The sequence below is a fragment of the Mastigoproctus giganteus genome, chromosome 14 (genome assembly GCF_048544385.1).
Source record: "Mastigoproctus giganteus isolate SK-2022 chromosome 14, ASM4854438v1, whole genome shotgun sequence".
Taxonomy (NCBI): Eukaryota; Metazoa; Arthropoda; class Arachnida; order Uropygi; family Thelyphonidae; genus Mastigoproctus; species Mastigoproctus giganteus.
Genome location: NC_143588.1, coordinates 124,065,194 through 124,083,279, shown reverse-complemented (window position 1 = coordinate 124,083,279; position 18,086 = coordinate 124,065,194). Strand labels below are relative to the sequence as shown.

At 38.6% G+C, this 18,086-nt stretch overlaps 1 protein-coding gene across 1 annotated transcript in view; it reads right to left on the bottom strand.

The window, feature by feature from the left end:
* LOC150075707 (calcineurin-binding protein cabin-1-like) overlaps positions 1-18,086 on the bottom strand; it is a 1,104,404-nt gene that overhangs the window by 127,863 nt on the left and 958,455 nt on the right. Inside the window, exons 38-39 of the mRNA XM_090388624.1 lie at positions 16,454-16,641; positions 3,973-4,086 (exon numbers count right to left, since the gene is read on the bottom strand). Coding sequence (XP_090244750.1) covers positions 3,973-4,086; positions 16,454-16,641 — 302 coding nt within the window. The remainder of the gene's footprint in view (positions 1-3,972; positions 4,087-16,453; positions 16,642-18,086) is intronic.

The following is an 18,086-nucleotide window of genomic DNA, read 5'->3' as shown; positions in this document are numbered from 1 at the left end:
ATATTTTCAAACATATTAAATTGTGTTTGACAAGGAGTTTAATAGTCTTAGTCTTAGAGTTTAATAGTCTTCTTGTTGTTCGTTAGCTATTTTTAAATTCAGCCAGTAATTTTGTAAATTACGATTTATTATTGGTACTACTATTATATTGCTGTTTCAGGGAAAATATCATAATTCATGGAAGACTAGGGTTCTAATCACTTGTTAGCATATCGGCTGCCATAGTTGAGTTGTCAGGCTTGCAGGTGCATAAGTACACATGCCTTGAGTGACCGGAGTTCAAGCCAGTGACTGGTGAATATTGTGCTGTTTCTTGTATTCTGTATATTAGCATTAGTAGAGGCATTTGATGCAAGAAAGCAAGCTTATGCAGCATCAGCCAAAAAAAAAAAAAAAAAAAAAAGAAGGTAACATAAATAAAAATAACCACTTCACCCCTCTGTTCGTTCGAAATACCTGTCCAGCTGAGCCTTAAACTTATTTAGGCTATCAACTTCCACGACAAGGGATGGAAGTCTGTTCCACCTACAAACCACCCGCTGGCTAAAGGCAAATTTCCGCACATCTATCCTACATCTGTCTTTCCTCAATTCGAATTTATGCCCTCTCAGGTGATTATTCTGAACAAGAGGAAGAATCCCATCAGCATTGAGCATGCTCAAACCATTCAAGGCTTTGTACACCTCTATCATATCACCTCGCTGGTGCCTAGTTTCCAGACACTGTAATTCGCAAAACATAAGCCTTTCTTCGTAAGAGCACCCCTTTGTTCCATTCACCAATCTAGTTGCCCTTCTCTGTACTCATTCCAGCAGCTCTACATCCTTCTTGAAATGAGGCCTCCAGGCCTGTATACAGTACTCTAGGTGTGGCCTGACCATTGCTTTATACAAGGGAATAATCACCTCCTTATCCCTGCTAGAAAAATTCCTATATATCATTGACAATACACCATGAGCTACTCTTGCAGCCCGTCTGCACTGATCAGAGAACTTCATATCTGCCTGCACAACTACGCCCAGGTCCCTTTCATTCTCTACCACTGTCAGTGTAGTAACACAAAGTTGATATGTTGCTCTGGGGTTGCTGTTTCCCATATGTAGTACTTTACATTTGTCAATGTTAAACTTCATTTGCCACCTCGAAGCCCATCTGCTCAACCTTTCCAAATCCTGTTGCAGTAGCATAGTGTCAGTAGTGTCCTTGACAACCCTGCCAACCTTCGTATTGTCTGCAAACTTGGACATTAAGCCTGATATACCATCAATATCATTTATAAATACAGAAAACAATAAAGGACCCAATACTGAACCCTGAGGGACTCCACTAATAACATTAGTCCATGATGAGCAGTGTCCATTGATTACCACTCTCTGTCTTCTCCCCCTCAACCACCCCTTTATCCATAGCAGCAATTTGCCTCCAATGCCACACTGCTCCAATTTGTGCAGCAGTCTTCCATGTGTAACAGTATCAAAAGCCTTTCTAAGATCCAAGTATATAATATCAAAGTTATTCCCTGCATCCAGTTCTTTTGTGACTGCATCATAGTATCCAATCAAATTGGTCAGGCAAGACTTACCCTTAACAAAACCATGCTGTGTACTAGCTATAACTGAAGTCTTGTCTAGTTGATCCTGCAGTGCTTCTTTAACCAGTGCCTCCATTAATTTTCCGGGAACAGAAGTTAAACTCACAGGTCTATAATTACTTGTGTCAGCCTTTGATCCCCCTTTGTGAATTGGGGTCACATTTACACATCTCTAGTCCGTGGGTACCTCCCCTGAGTCCAAGGAAGCTCTCATAATTATGGCTAAGGGTTTGCTTACTTCCTTTGCTGCCTCCTTTAATATAACTGGATAGATCCCATCCACCCGAGGTGCCTTTCTTGTGTTTATCTTCAACAATTTCTCCTCCACTTTGCTCTCATTTATTACAAGATTCTTTAGCTTACTGCTAGAGTTGAATACACCTCTGGCATTCTCCTCGCTGAATAACTCCTCATGTGTGAATGTCGATGCAAAATATTCATTTAGTTTGTTAGCTACCTGAGCAGGGTCATCAACAGTTGACCCATCGATCTCAAGTGGACCAATCTGATTCATACCCTTTCTTCTAGAGTTTACATAAGGAAAGAACTCTTTGCTGTTTTTCTTCGCATCCCTTGCCAAGGATCTCTCGTAATCTGCCTTCGCCTGCCTAACCTCCTTTGTAACTTGGTTACAGATCAACTTGTATCTATCATAGGCGTCTGTGTCACGTGTTAATTTGTATGTATCCCATGCATTTTTCTTCTCTGCCACATGCCTCATTAGTTCATCTGACATCCATTTAGGCCTAAACCTTTAACAATATTTCTTAGTTGGTATGTAAAGCCTAGTAGCTTCCAAGATAAGTTCTTTGAATGCTTCCCATTTTGAATTTGCTGTTGGCAATATCATCAGTTGATCCCACTGTATAGAATTTAAAACTTTCTCAGTCCATTGTAGTCGCCTTTACGAAAGCAATACCCCTTCCCTTTACCCCTAGTGGTAGTTACCTCTTTGAGTAACTCCCACTTCAGCACACTGTGATCACTGCCACCTAGTGGTTCATTTATCTGCAGATTCTTAATGCATGAAGAATCACTACTGATAATCAAATCAAGAGTATTACTCCCTCTAGTTGCCTCCCGAACATGCTGATGTAGAAAACAATCATCCAATAAATCCACAAAAGCCCTGCTAGTGTGTGAGTGACCAGCCCCCAAATTCCAGTCAATATCTGGGAAATTAAAATCTCCCATTATAAGACTCTCTGATTTACTGGCCCACTCTATTTCTCCGAACAGTTTCTTATTATACTCATCAGAGTCATTAGGCCTATAGCACACTCCTACTCTCAATTTTGATCTCCCAATGCTTATGTCACACCAAACTGACTCGACACTGCACTGTCCAGCGATGTCGACTGGCTTCACTTATTTGGATTTTATGTTTTTTAACTAATAGCATAACCCCTCCTCCCTTCCTATCCTGTCTATCCTTTCTGAAGAAATTGTACCCCCCAAATTCCAGTTCTGCATTCCTTATATCTGTGTGACACCACGTCTCTGAAATCCCAACAATATCTGCCTTTGATGTTTTGAGCAATACCTCAAATTCATCAAATTTATTTACTAAACTCCTAGCATTGGTGTACACGCAAGTATACATGCACCTGTTCTTTTTCTTAGCTACCCTAACACAACCCATGTGTTTACTTGTACCCCAATGATTCCCAGCAGTCTCTGAAATATCCTGCATCTTATTTTCCAGGCTGCGGCTCATTTCAATAGAAGCAGTGCAAGAATCACTTTCACCTCTGCCAGTGGCTACTGTTAATCTATTAGTCCTTGTATCCCCCCAATCTAGCAGTTTTCCGACCCGCCTAATCCTGCCTCGATAGCATCAGAAAACATTCTTGCACCCTTTCTATTTAAGGGTATCCCATCCCTGTAGAAGCAGTCTCTCCTGTTAACAAGTACAGACCAGGCTGAAAAAAATTTTACCCCTTGAGCCCTGCACAATCTTTCCAGGGCCGAATTGATTGACAGGGCTCTCATCATATACTCCCTCCTATCATGTCTGGGCAGAATTGCAGACACTTTCAATTTCAACCCTAATTCACAGCTTTTTTTCATCAGTGATATCTTATGAACTCCTCTGTTTGGTCATCCCGGAGTATAAACAGAAAATTTATTTATACAATTCTATACAAGGAAATATTTGCCTATGCATCTGTACAATTTGTTAATATTTTTTAAGTGATGTAAGTAGAGCCATCTAGTTTACAGTAACCTAGGTAAACTATGATTGTAGTATGGTTATATAGTAAAGCTTCCCCAAGCAACATTTAACATGCAAGCAAAATTTTAGTTATTACCACATCCAAATCTCTTGTTCCCCCAAAAGAGTTAGCACTGTTAGTCATATATAAGAATATAATACTTACATTAAAAAAGTTAGTATTTTTTCTTTCTGAAAACAGTCCTGGAATGGTAGGGTTTGTTGACACTTCGGAAAGAGGAATTGTCCCCAATAAAATTTCTCGTGCCCAACTGAGATTCTATTATAAAAAAAAAAAAAAAAAAGAGAGAGAGAGAAACACACAAACACACATATATATAAACACATTAAGAATAGAACAAGTGTTTAAAATTACTATTCCATCCTTCTTTTAACATATTCACTGCTTCTTGAATGAAAATATGCAGCTTTAGATTTTAATCTTGGAGGGGACACAACCCTACTTTTAGAACATTTTCTTCCAATTTGACAGGAGAAAAACTGGATATTTTTGTTCAGGAATTTTTACCAGGGCCTGATTAATTCAACCATAGTGAGAAGAAGAAAGCCAAAAACATGATTCTGCCCTTCCCAATTCAGACTGTCTCAATCTTGTGGTTTTCAATCCACGGTGGAAGCAGTCGTTGGAAAAGCAGCAGCGAAAGTGTTAACTGGATATTTCAAAATTTTGCAAAATTCATAAAATAGAAAAATATTTTAATCAGTTTAGTTGTTAGAGATAATGATAATAATAAATAAATAAATCTTAACTAAAGATAAGTTGAATGCTTAACAATGGAAATGAAACCAAAATGCAAATTGTAAAGGAGTATTATTGAAAACAGTTATTTAACAATGCAACATAGAACAGCACAAACAGTTTTTGTTAATCCTTAATCCAATAACTTTTCTATTTTTAAAAGTGGAAAAAATGTCAAATAAAAGCCTGAAGTGTTATTATTATTATTATTTTATTATTAGCCATAAGGTGCAAGGAAGCCTGAGACTTATGTTGCACCTGGGAAAAAAAAAAAAAATTTCCCGAGTTACCCCGAGAGAGAGACAGGAATCACCAAGAAAGAGAAGAATGATGATGTCCAGCTTAGGACCCTATGTGTGCCAAGCCCATACTCACCAGATGTGAGCCCTTGGGGTGCTTGTCTTCATAAAATTGCATATTGCCAATTAACATCACTTAGAAGACAGCAGCACACAGGTGTTAAAATTTAAATTCATTTCCAATATAAATTTTTATTTCTATTGGAAACAAATAGAAATTTCTGTATAAGATAGATGGTTCAATTAAATGAAGCTTCATTCTCAAAGAGCATACTGAATTTTCTGGCCTACAACACTGTCCTGAAGAAAATGGAAAAATCTTCATCAACAATCTTTTAATGATTTTTTTTTTTTTTTTATTGCTATATGGCAGCCTCTTTTAGAATGCAATATATACGGCATGTGGTAATAAAATTCCTGGACTGGTGCTGTTGAAGGAATGTTCAATGAGTTTAAAAATAAATGGAAGTAGTTCAGACTTTTTCCAACAGATGTTACAGAGGTTGGCCAGCAGTTTGACAGGCTGCAAGTAACAACCAGTTTCTTTAGCAGAGTTATCATACTATATCGTGATTTTGCAATGGAGCAATGAATGAGTACCAAATTTTGCTTTAAACTGGGAAAATCTGCAACAGAAAAATATGAAATGTTAAGTCATACCAGTGTGTTTGAATGGTACATGCAGTTCAAAGATGGAGATGAGGATGTTTGCAATGACCCAAGAAGAGGACATCCATCAACCACTCGAAATGAGGACAGAGTTGCAAAAGTTTGAGAAATTCTGGCAAGAGATCATTGTTTGACCATCAGAATGATGGCCAATGAGTTGGATATGAATAAGGACGTGATTTGCCAAATTCTATATAAAGATTTAGGGAAAAGGAAGGTCTGTGCAAAATTTGTGATGCAACAGCCACACAGATGAGCATCGACAAATTTTGCATATACCTTCCTTTTCCATAAATCTTCAGAAGAAGCGGTCATCATGCAGACTTCATCCAGACTTGTCAAGGCAATCCTAATTTCCTTGACAAGTCTGGGAAATTAGGATTGTTAGGAAATTAGGACTCTATTGTCACTGGAGATGAGTGTTGGGTGTTTCAGGAAGATGCACAGATTAAGTGTTAGAGCATGCAGTGGACTTCAAAATCATCACACAGGCCTAAAATGTTTCATGTCCATGGTCAAGACACTAATGATGATGCTTTTTTGACAAGGAATGTGTACCTGAAGGGGAGAGATTCAATGTTGGATGAGGCCACAATTTCAAGAGAAAGGCAGCTGGTTATTGTTGAATGACAATGCCCCCTCACATTTCACACTTGTGGTGAAGATATTTCTGATGAAGCATGGCATTTTACAGATCAACCCTACTCTCCCAATCTAGCACCAGCATACTTCTTCCTCTTTCCCAAGGTGACAACTGCCCTCAAAGGAAAGAGATTTCAGGATGTTTGATGATATAAAGAAAAACACAACTGCTGAACTAAACTTTAGAATGGTGTAATAAGTGCATTCAATCAGATGGTGATTATTTGGAATAAAAATGAAGCCTTTTTTGAGCTCCTTCACTTTGTGTTCTTTTTACTGCACCAGTCCAGGAACTTTAGTAAATGATATGAGTAATAGAGTGAAGAAATATAGAAAACAGAAAAAAGATATACAACCAGGCCTCGCATAACAAGAGTTTGATTAATGCGTTTTTCAGTTACCGCTATTTGAAAAAATTATACCACTTTTTACTTTACGTGATGCAAATTTCCAGTTTAGGGAAAAGGAAGGTCTGTGCAAAATATGTGATGCAACAGCCACACGGATGAGCATCGACAAATTTGTGCATTGTGCATAACTTGATTTTTTTATGTGATAGTTGAAAAAGATTTCAATTGTGTGTTAAGCATCTGATGGCCAATAAACAAGTGTTTGCCCACTGCCCGCCTCAGTGTGTTGCATAAACCATCGGAGGCAGATGTATTTCTTGTTTGTCTCCTGCTAATAAAAATCACATACAGACACATTTAAAAATTCGAATTTTCTACCCCTGTTAATTATGGATAAAAGAAAGAATGAAAAACAATATTGCAATAAAAAAAAAATGTTATTACTTTAGCTGATAAACTTGAAGTTATTAAAAAACATGAAAGTGGTGCAAACCATGCAAAAATAATAAGAGATCAAAGCGAGTCTATGGTACGAACTATCTTGAGCCGTAAGGATGAATATAAAGAGAAATGTAAAGTTTCATCAACTTCTTTTGTTTTACAAAATACCAGAAACTGAACTCCAATAATGATTGAAATGGAAAGTCTTTTATCAATTTGGATAGAAGATTGCAATAAAAAAAAGAATTCCATTATCTAGAAGTGTATTTTGTCCAATCTGCCTTGGAAAATTTCCATTTTGTGTTGGTTTATGGAGTTATGCAGTGTGAAGTTTGTATTTTACAGATTATTGGGTAGTGGTCACTGTTGAGTGGATCATCCAGAGCTGCCCACTCAATACTAGGGAACAGGATCAGAGAGCAGATAGAGAGGTCTACAGCAGAGACTGTTCTTGTTGGGAGGTGGAGATAAATTGGTGAGCCAGTATTTATTATAGTTAGATGTCTGTCGACAAGCATTTCAATGAGTTGTCCTCGTGCATCTGCATTGGGAGATTCCCACAATGGATGGTGTCCATTAGAGTTGCTCAATAAACAGAAAAGGGTTGGCAACTACAGAATAAGATCTTCAAGTTTTTGAAAGGTACAAGTATAACTGGGCAGCAGTTGGATAGAAACCAGCGAAACCAGCCAATCGCTATTCACGCAACAACAGCTTCAATAGCAGTTTGTAATGGAATGCGTTTATAAGGGACTCGTGAGGCTACGAGTATGGCTACCCCTCCATGAGCATTAGTGGTAGCAGGTGTCTTGGCAAAAGAGAGTATAATTTTTTATCACGGGAGACAACTGAGGTGTTAAATACGTCTCCTGTAAGCAGATAACAATTGGATTATGGTTCATAATTATCCCGTGGACGTCGTCAATATTGCTGCAAAACCCTCTGTATTTACACTGGACGATGTTTTTCATTTATGCTTCTCCATTTAAATATATTGTTTGGATTTAAATGGAGCTGTGTCTGTCTGTCTGCTTTTTGGAAGACTGTTTCAGACAGTCAACTTTCATTTTGTCTCTTTTTGAAAAAACAGGTATCTGATATCTATTTCGTCTTCTGGATGGATTTCCAGAATGGTTTTATTTTCTTATTGATTACAAGTCTCATTTGTGTCCATAGGGGAAGAAGATTCAGCATGCTGTTGCTGTTTGTTAATGGGATCAGAGTTTTCTCATTGAGTAGGTCTTACGGAAGTTGCATGAGCAATGGGTGGTATCATGACTGGCGCATTACTAGATCTGTTTGAAGTCTGTTGCTTTGAGGACTGAGGTATGGAAGAGAGTAGTAGTGTGATGCAAGACAGCAAGTGTATGAGCTTATGCAGAATCAGCTAAAAAAAAAAAAATTCACATAACCATTCCCTCTAAATGTTTGTCCAGTTCCTCCTTAAATTTATTTAACCTATCGACTCCCACAAAGACAGATGGAAGTTTGTTCCAGCAATTAACCACCCGCTGGCTAAAGACAAATTTCCGTACATCTACTCTACAATATAGATCGAGCCCATTCAGAAATACAGATGCTTGGCAGAATTGATGTATCAGTCTGAACTGATATTGTATGAAATCTTTTAGCAGCATCAGCATATGTATGTTTTGGCATCTGTTGTTGTATTTGTTTTCTTGCTTCTGAAAATGAGACTTTTTTTTCTATCTTGTACTTCTGGATTTTCTTTTCATATTTCCACCGGTCACTTGTTTTAGAGAAAGCTGTGTGGTTGCCTTTACAATTAGGGCAGAGTGAGGACTGCGATTTACAATCAGCTTGGGCATGCTTCTTCGAGTCACAGTTAGAACATACAGCATCACCTCGACAGACCGTTTGGGAGTGTCCGAATTTCTGACATTTATAACATCTTATTGGATTTGGAATATACGGACAAATGTGGCAGTTCAAATACCTGGCTTTCACCGATGAAGGTAGGTTTGGTGAAATAAATGTCAGTTTGATAATGCAAGTTGGGGTAAGTTCACCATCTTCCTTTAGCATAATTCTTTTTGCTTGTGTCACTGTCTAACCTTGTAATGCATTTACAATTTCCTCCTCTGAGACATTCATTAGGTCCCATTCTGAGATGACATCTTTGGAGGATTGAGTGTCGCATGTGGTGAGTTTGAGAAGGGACTCTGAGCGTTTGGAGCTGGAGATCTCAACCAATAGGTTGCCAGATTTAAGACATCTCACCATTTTTGGGTAACCTGCTACACTTTCCAGACATTTCTGTATAAGAAATGGCAATAGATTGCCTATGGCCTGATTTGTTAAGGAATGCAAGATCAGGAAACTTGGATGTTCTACTTTGGAAGCATCCGTCTTCAGTCTCTTTCTGTTGGTTATGTCATCTTTGGGTTGGCACAAATGCATGAAATTTGGATTTGCTGTCTGGATCGGGGGAAAGTTGTCGTAATCCACGTTTTGGTTGTTTTGGCCCTGGGGGTTTGCTTTATCACCCAGGTTTCCAGCCCTGTCACAGGGTGGCAGGGCCAGAAACCAAATGGCTGGGTTAGTAAGTTAGTACTAATAGAAAACGAAACAGAAATGTGGTTTTCCTTTCTGGGCCTCTACCTACTTCTTGTAGTGCGAAAGAGCCACTCTGATATAGAAATCAAGAAAATGGCATTTAAAACTAAAAATAGAACTGTTCACTGAAATGCTCTTTATAGAAAACACCTTCAGAAATGCACTAGAATTGCTTGGTCACGAAATGATTATCACCTGGGGCCACCTTTAAGATATCCCTTTCTCTGGTTACCTAAAGGTTTCTGATATGGGTGGCATTGGTTAGCTCAAAGCCACCTAAGTGGTATGCCTGAATCATAATGGTTTTTCAGCAGCCAGCTGGTTTACGCCAGCTCTGAACACATGCAAGATCACCTCCCATGATCCTTTGCGCAATCTCCTTTCCCTACTCTGTTTTTTTTTTGTTATGAAATGGAAATGACATCAAATAACATAATTTCCGCATTGCAAAATCATGACAAACTGGTTTAACTACCACCTGAAATTTAGTAGGTACCACCAAAGATGTGTACACATTCAAAAACTTGCCATTTCTCCCATCTGGTCACTTCAACTGTTTGTCTAGTTCAGCCTTAAATTTATTTAAGCTATCAACTTCCACAAGAATAGATGGAAGTCTGTTCCAGCAATCAACTACCCACTCGGTAAAGGCAAACTTCTGCACATCTATTCTAAAAAACAGCAGTTGAATGAATAAACGAGGAAGATGAAAAGTTGGTTCTGCGATTTAGAAGTTGGAAAGTAAATGGATGTTGGCTGGTGACGGCACATGTTCGGACTGTTTTGAAAGAGAGCATGGTAATTATAGAAGCTAATTCGGCAGAACAGTGCCCATGGAAGTACCTGTAGAAAAGGTATACGGCAGAAACAGTATGTCTATGAGATAGAGAGTGGAGAGACTGTTTTAGAGTTAAGTCATTAATTAACCTAACTGCCCTTTTCAGAATGGAATCTAGAAGCCAGGGAGAGGTCGTGGGGGCAACGCCCCATATGTGGGAACAATATTCCATGGTACAGTGGATTTGTAATTTCTACACAGTGAACAGCTGTTTGGAAGAAAAGTAACGCTGAGAGCGAAAGAGAAAACCAAGTTTTTTAGAAGCAGAGTAAGCAATATTTGTAATGTCCTTGTGCCAAGAGAGATTAGAAGTCAGAGTAATCCCCAAAAGAGATATATCATCTTGCCTAGAAATTGGAGTATCACCAAAGATAAGCATAGGAGCTAAAGTATACTTTTTGTGAGATATAAGACTGAGTTTTAGAAGGATTGAAATCAACTAAGTTGTCGTTGCCCCACTGGAGAATTACCTGGAGATCGGCATTTAAGAAAGTGGTAGTGGATATTCGAGAAGTTGAAGCTAATTGAGCAGGGCAGTGCTAAAACTGGAAAGTGGAATGCAATGTGCATCTACAATAACCCTCAGTGAGTGATCAGAGAGAAAACTGGATGACCAATTACAAAAAAAAACAGTTGGCAAACCATAAGCTGGAAGCTTGTTTAGAAGACCTTTAAGCCAAAACACAATCGAAAGCCTTTGAGGTGTCAAGAGAAACTGCTTGAGTTTCACCAAACTTTTCCATTGAATTTGTCCATAAATGGGTAACATAAGCCAGAATATCACCAGTGGATTGACACTGACGGAATCCATACTGCAGATCGTTGATCAGACAGAAGGATTCAAGGTAGTTTAAGAGTTGGTGGTTAATTGATTTCTCCATTACTTTAGAAAGAGTAGAAGTAATTGCAATGAGACAATAATTGGATGGGAGGGATTTGTCACCCTTTTAAGGAACTGTCTGGATATGAGCAAATTTCCAAGCAAAAGGAAAAACATCTTTGGAATAAGAAAGTGAAAAAAGGCAGTAAAGAACAAGAGTAAGTACAGGAACACACGTTTTGAGAACAAGTGAAGAAACACTTGTTCTTTTAATTATTTTTTTTTAATCATCTTTTAAGGGCACAAAAGGTGATATAGTTGTACCCGTTGGCACTAATGATATTAAGAGTAGGAGACCGGAGGAATTACTTAGCAAGTACAGGTCACTGTTGAAAAAAAGCCGTGAATTAGGGTTGAACTTGAAAGTGTCTGCAATTCTGCCCAGACATGATAGGAGGGAGTATATGATGAGAGCCTTCTCGATCAATTCGGCCGTGGAGGGATTGTGCAAGGCTCAAGGGGTAGAATTTTTTTCAGCCTGGACTGTACTTGTTAACAGGAGAGATTGCTTCTACAGGGATGGGATACACTTAAATAGAAAGAGTGCAAGAATTTTTGCTGATGCTATCGAGGCAGTGTTAGGTGGGTCGGAAAACTGCTAGCTTGGGGGGGAGACATTGACCAATGGATTCACCACTGGCAGAGGTGAAAGAGATTCTTGCACTGCTTCTATTAGAATGAGCAGAAGCCTGAAAAACAAGATGCTTGATATTTCAGAGACTGCTGGGAGCCATTGCGGTACAAGTAAACACATGGGTTGTGTTAGGGTAGCTAAGAATAGAAACAGGTGCATGTATACCTGCGTGTACACCAATGCTAGGAGTTTGGTAAATAAATTTGATGAATTTGAGGTATTGCTCAAAACATCAAAGGCAGATATTGTTGGGATATCAGAGACGTTGTGTCACACAGATATAAGTAATGCGGAACTGGAATTTGGGGAATACAATGTGTATAGAAAGGATAGACAGGACAGGAGGGGAGGAGGGGTTATGCTATTAATTAAGAAACACAAAGTCCAAGGAAGTGAAGCCAGTCGACATCGATGGACAGGGCAGTGTCGAGTCAGTTTGGTGTGACATAAGCATAGGGAAATCAAAATTGAGAGTAGGAGTGTGCTATAGGCCTAATGACTCTGATGAGTATAATAAAATATTGTACAGGGAAATAGTGGGCCAGTAAATCAGAGAGTCTTATAATGGGGGATTTTAATTTCCCAGATATTGACTGGAATTTGTGGGTTGGTCACTCGCACACTAGCAAGGCTTTTCTGGATTTATTGGATGATTGTTTTCTACATCAGCATGTTCGTGAGGCAACAAGAGGGAGCAATACTCTTGATCTGATTATCAGTAGTGATTCTTCATGCATTAAGAATCTGCAGATAAATGAACCACTAGGTGGCAGTGATCACAGTGTGCTGAAGTGGGATTTACTCAAGGAGGTAACTACCATCAGAGGTAAAGGGAAGGGTTTTTGTTTTCGTAAAGGCGACTATGATGGCATGAGACAGTATTTAAATTCTATACAGTGGGACCAACTGATGATGTTACCAACAGCAAACTCAAAATGGGAAGCAATCAAGGAACAAATCTTGGAGGCTACCAGGCTTTACATACCAACTAAGAAATATTGTTCAAGGTTTAGGCCTAAATGGTTGTCAGATGAACTAATGAGACATGTGGCAGAGAAGAAAAATGCATGGGATACATACAAATTAATGGGTGACATGGAAGCCTATGATAGATATAAGTTGGTCTGTAACCAAGTCACAAATGAGATTAAACAGGCAAAGGCAGACTACGAAAAATCCTTGGCAAAGGATGCAAAGAAAAACAGAAAAGAGTTCTTTACATATTTGAACTCGAGAAGGAAAGGGATGAATCAGATTGGTCCACTGGATATTGATGGTTCAACAGTTGAGGATCCTGCTCAGGTGGCTAACAATCTAAACGAGTATTTTGCATCTACATTCACGCATGAGGAGTTATTCAGGAAGGATAATGATGTAGGTAAAGTAAACATTGGCAGTGAGCTGGATGATTTTGTAATAACTGAAAGGAAAGTGGAGGAGAGATTGTTGAGGATAAACATAAAAAAGGCACCTGGGGTGGATGGGATCTATCCAGTTATATTAAAGGAGGCAGCAAAGGAAGTATGCAAACCCCTAGCCATAATTATGAGAGCTTCTTTGGACTCAGGGGAGGTACCCATAGACTGGAGATGTGCAAATGTAACCCCAATTCACAAAGGAGGATCAAAGGCTGACACAAGTAATTATAGACCTGTTAGTTTAACTTCTGTTCCAGGTAAATTAATGGAGGGACTGGTTAAAGAAGCACTGCAGGATCATCTAGACAAGAATTCAGTTATAGCTCAGACGCAGCATGGTTTTTTTAAGGGCAGGTCTTGCCTGACCAATTTGATTGGATACTATGATGTAGTCACAAAAGAACTGGATGCAGGGAATAACTTTGATATTATATATTTGGATCTGAGAAAGGCTTTTGATACTGTTGCACATGGAAGACTGCTGCACAAATTGGAGCAGTGTGGCATTGGAGGCAAATTGCTGCTATGGATAAGGGGATGGTTGAGTGGCAGAAGACAGAGAGTGGTAATCAATGGACACTGCTCAACGTGGACTAATGTTATTAGTGGAGTTCCTCAAGGTTCAGTGTTGGGTCCGTTGTTGTTTTCGGTGTTTATGAATGATATTGATGATGGGATATCAAGTTTAATGTCCAAGCAGATGATACAAAGGTTGGCAGGGTCGTTAAGGACACTACTGATGCTATGCTGCTGCAACAGGATCTGGAAAGGTTGAACAGATGGGCTGAGAGGTGGCAAATGAAGTTTAACATTGACAAATGTAAAGTACTACATATGGGAAACAGTAACCCCAGAGCAACGTATCAACTCTGCGGTACTACACTGACAGTGGTGGAGAATGAATAGGATCTGGGGGTAATTGTGCAGGCAGATATGAAGTTCTCTGAGCAGTGCAGACGAGCTGCAAGAGTAGCTCATGGTGTCTTGTCAATGATATACAGGAATTTTTCTAGCTGGGATAAGGAGGTGTATAAGGCAATGGTTAGGCCACATCTTGAGTACTGTATACAGGTCTGGAGGCCTCATTTCAAGAAGGATGTAGAGCTGCTGGAACGGGTACAGAGAAGGGCAACAAGATTAGTGAATGGAACAAAGGGTTGCTCTTACGAAGAAAGGCTTAAGTTTTGCAAATTACAGAGTCTGGAGACTAGGCACCGGCGAGGTGATCTGATAGAGGTGTATAAGGCTTTGAATGGTTTGAGCATGCTCAATGCCAATGGTATTCTTCATCTTGCTCAGAATAATCACCTCAGAGGGCATAAATTCAAATTGAGGAAGGACGGATGTCGGATAGATGTGCGGAAGTTTGCCTTTGGCCAGCGGGTGGTTGTTTGGTGGAACCGACTTCCATCACTTGTTGTTGAAGTTGATAGCCTAAACAAATTTAAAGCTCAACTGGACAGGTATTTCGAACGAACGGAGGGGTGAAATGGGAGTGGGTTTTTTTTTTTTTTTTTTGGCTGATGCTGAATAAGCTTGCTTTCTTGCATCATATGCCTCTACTAATGCTAATGCTAATGCTAACACCGTCAAGACCTGGAGCTTTCTCAGCATTAAGATTCGCCAAAATCCTTCTGACTTCCTTTTGATGGTAGAACACAGGAGGCATTGAATACAGCATTTTGGGAATGGTGGGAGGTGTTTTACCAAGGTCATTAATACATGAGTTGGAAGAAAAATGGGATGTTAGCAGGTCAGCCTTATCCTTGGCTAAAGTGACAATGGAACCATCTAGTTTTGACAGAGGTAGTCAAAAGTTGCGGCCAATAGCTTTGGCAAGAGATCAGAATGCTTGGCTACTGTTAGGGCAAGAAGCAAGTTTTCTACTCTTAGTCTGTTCAAAATCTAGTTTGGAATGAATAATAACTGCTTTACAATTGTTGCGAGCTTTGGTGTAGGCAGAAAATTAAAACTGAAAAATTGGAAACAAGCCAATTACGATATGCAACATTCTTCTCTTGAACAGCCTTAGCACATTTATTGAAAACCAAGGTTCAGAAAAAGGACGAGATTTTAAAGTGGAGTGTGTAATAAAGGATTCCATTTCTACAAGAATAATTTCACTGACATGATCTGAGCAAAGGTTGACATCAGAAGTTTTGAAACAGTAATTCGACCAAGTAAAAGCAGAAAAGAAATCTCGCAGGTCATCCCATTTTGCATTCTTGTAATGCCAAACAACACTAGGTTGTGAATAGCCATGAGATAAAGGCTCCACTGTAGAAGAGACAATCACCAAGTTGTGATCTGAGGTGCCTAAAGGACCACTCACTTCGACCGTGTACTTAGAAGGGTTGTTGGTGAGAAAAAAAAAAGATCAAGTGTGTTGGCTGTTATTCTGGTAGGTAAATGAATAATCTCTGCGAGGTCATTAGTAATTGCAAAAGCCTAAGCATATCGACCAGCTGGGTTGGCGTGTCAAGAAAACGGAAGCCAGCTGGAGTTGTGAACATCAAAATCACCAAGGAAAATTAACTCATTGTTAGGAAAGTTGGACTGGAGAAAGTCAACTTGCAAAGAGTGCAAGTCAAAGAGTTCCAAGTGATTAGTGGAGCTGGGAGAACGGTAGAAACAACAAATGAATTTGACAGAATGAGGTAGAGAGAGAGTCAGAGAAGGTCGAAAAGAGGAGATATCAAATTACCATATCTCTAGGGAATATCGGAACATACATATGCACGAGTACCACTTTTGAGATGAAAGGAATCACACAGCAAATAAATTGGGTAACTGAGATGAGCAGTGTTTGAATTAACGGATAACTGAATGGGGTTTGGCACACTGCAAGTGGAAATGGACATCGTTGTGATTACAACTGAGACCACGTATATTCGTGGAATGGACTAGGAAGTGTTTGGGAGGTTTAGATCTTTTCGCAGATAAGCTTACTCTATTACTTTGTCAATTCATGGTACACTGAATAGTAAGAAAAGTGGGAGGGACATGCTGTATGAATTAATGAAATTTTTGGATATGGCGGTCAATTTTTGGGATCAATTTTTCTATTTTCCTTCAGAATTACACCCAATTTTAATAACAAGTAATTTTAAACATATATAAAACAAAGAATGTACCGTACCTTATGCTGTGGAGAGTTACAGTAGTATTCAGCAAGGCGATAAGATGATTTATAGTGATGAGGAAACCTTTGAAGGCACTCCATCATTGCTCTTAGACAAAACTGTGCTAGTTCATCAATGGTAATTGATGATGCAAACTCCACTTCTTCTTCCTGTAGATCAGTTTCTTCCAATGGATTAGTTGGCTCTAAGATGCAATTAACAAGTGCATAAGAAAAAGAAAACCTTTCAATTTTTGAAGATAAATTCTTAACCTGGCAGTGGTGGTGGCAGGTCACCTGACAGGTGAGAAAAAAATAACGATTCCACTTTGTCTGTATTTAGGAATGTAAAAATTATTTGAGATTTGTAATCATTAGTGATTAATAATCTGAAATTTTTTCTTCCTTCCTAAATATTGACAAATGTTTAATGGAATCATCTCTAAAGTGATTTTCTACGGTTTTTGCTGAGTAATTGATTGTGATATCTCGTTTGGTAACCCACCACAAAGTTTTGAATCACAGTACGGTTTCCAGTTACCTGGTTTACTCTCTCACTAGTTCGATAAATATCTAGCCTTATACCCTTGTTGTTTGGGAAAGATTTATTATTTTTCACATAGTAAAGAGAACACAAAACCCGATATTTTTTCAAGATGGCCACTACTCTGTGAGAAGAATGCTAAATTTGAAAATGGTATAGTATAATATCAAAACTAAAGAACTAAAATGGTCTTGGGCAGGACACATAGCTCGAAGACATGATGACAGATGGACTAAGAAAATAACAGAATGGTACCCAAGAGGAGCTAGAAGAAAACCTGGAAGACAAAGGCGGAGATGGATAGATGAAATTCATGAGTTTGTGGGTAGTAAATGGATGGCCAGTGCTCAAAACAGAAGGAACTGGAAAGTTGCTGGTGAGGCCTTCATCCTGCAGTGGATTTAAAATGGCTGATGATGATGATAGTATAATAGTATCTAATACGTATATAAATTTATAATTTTGAAAAGTATTTATACACAGAATAAGCATGTAAATTTTTAAAATTGAGAGCTTAACAGTCTTTCAAACTGGAAAATGGAAGAGTTTAATAGATTCATGTTTATTTTTTATGTCTAAAATGTCTAATATAGTTAGGGAGGGATGTTACGTGGTTGTTTTCCATGAAGTTTAATTACTATATTTAATAACCACTCTTATACCACATGAAATTAATAATATAGTTTATTAAGCTGATCACCCAAACCATTATACATTTAAAGTGACATTTCAAGAATCTTACCAATACCCATCATCAGACCACCTGTTATTGGTAGAAAAATAGAAAGGGTTACAAATTTGAATTATTAATTGTGAATTTTAAAGTATTTAAGGTTAAATTTCCATTTTGGTTAGAACAGAACACAGATATTAAAAATAAGTAAATACATACGGTAAAAATACATAAAGTTAGATTGTTAGCTGCTGATAGACTCTGCTGCTTGCCGATGCAGGCAATAGGTGCTGTTTACAGTTAATTTATTAGTTAATAGACTTAATCTCTCGCCTATGAATTAACTGTTAACAGCATCTCTTGCTAGTATGCACATCAAGTTCTGATAGCATCAAACTCTGTCAGCAGGTAAGAATTTAATCTATATGTATTTT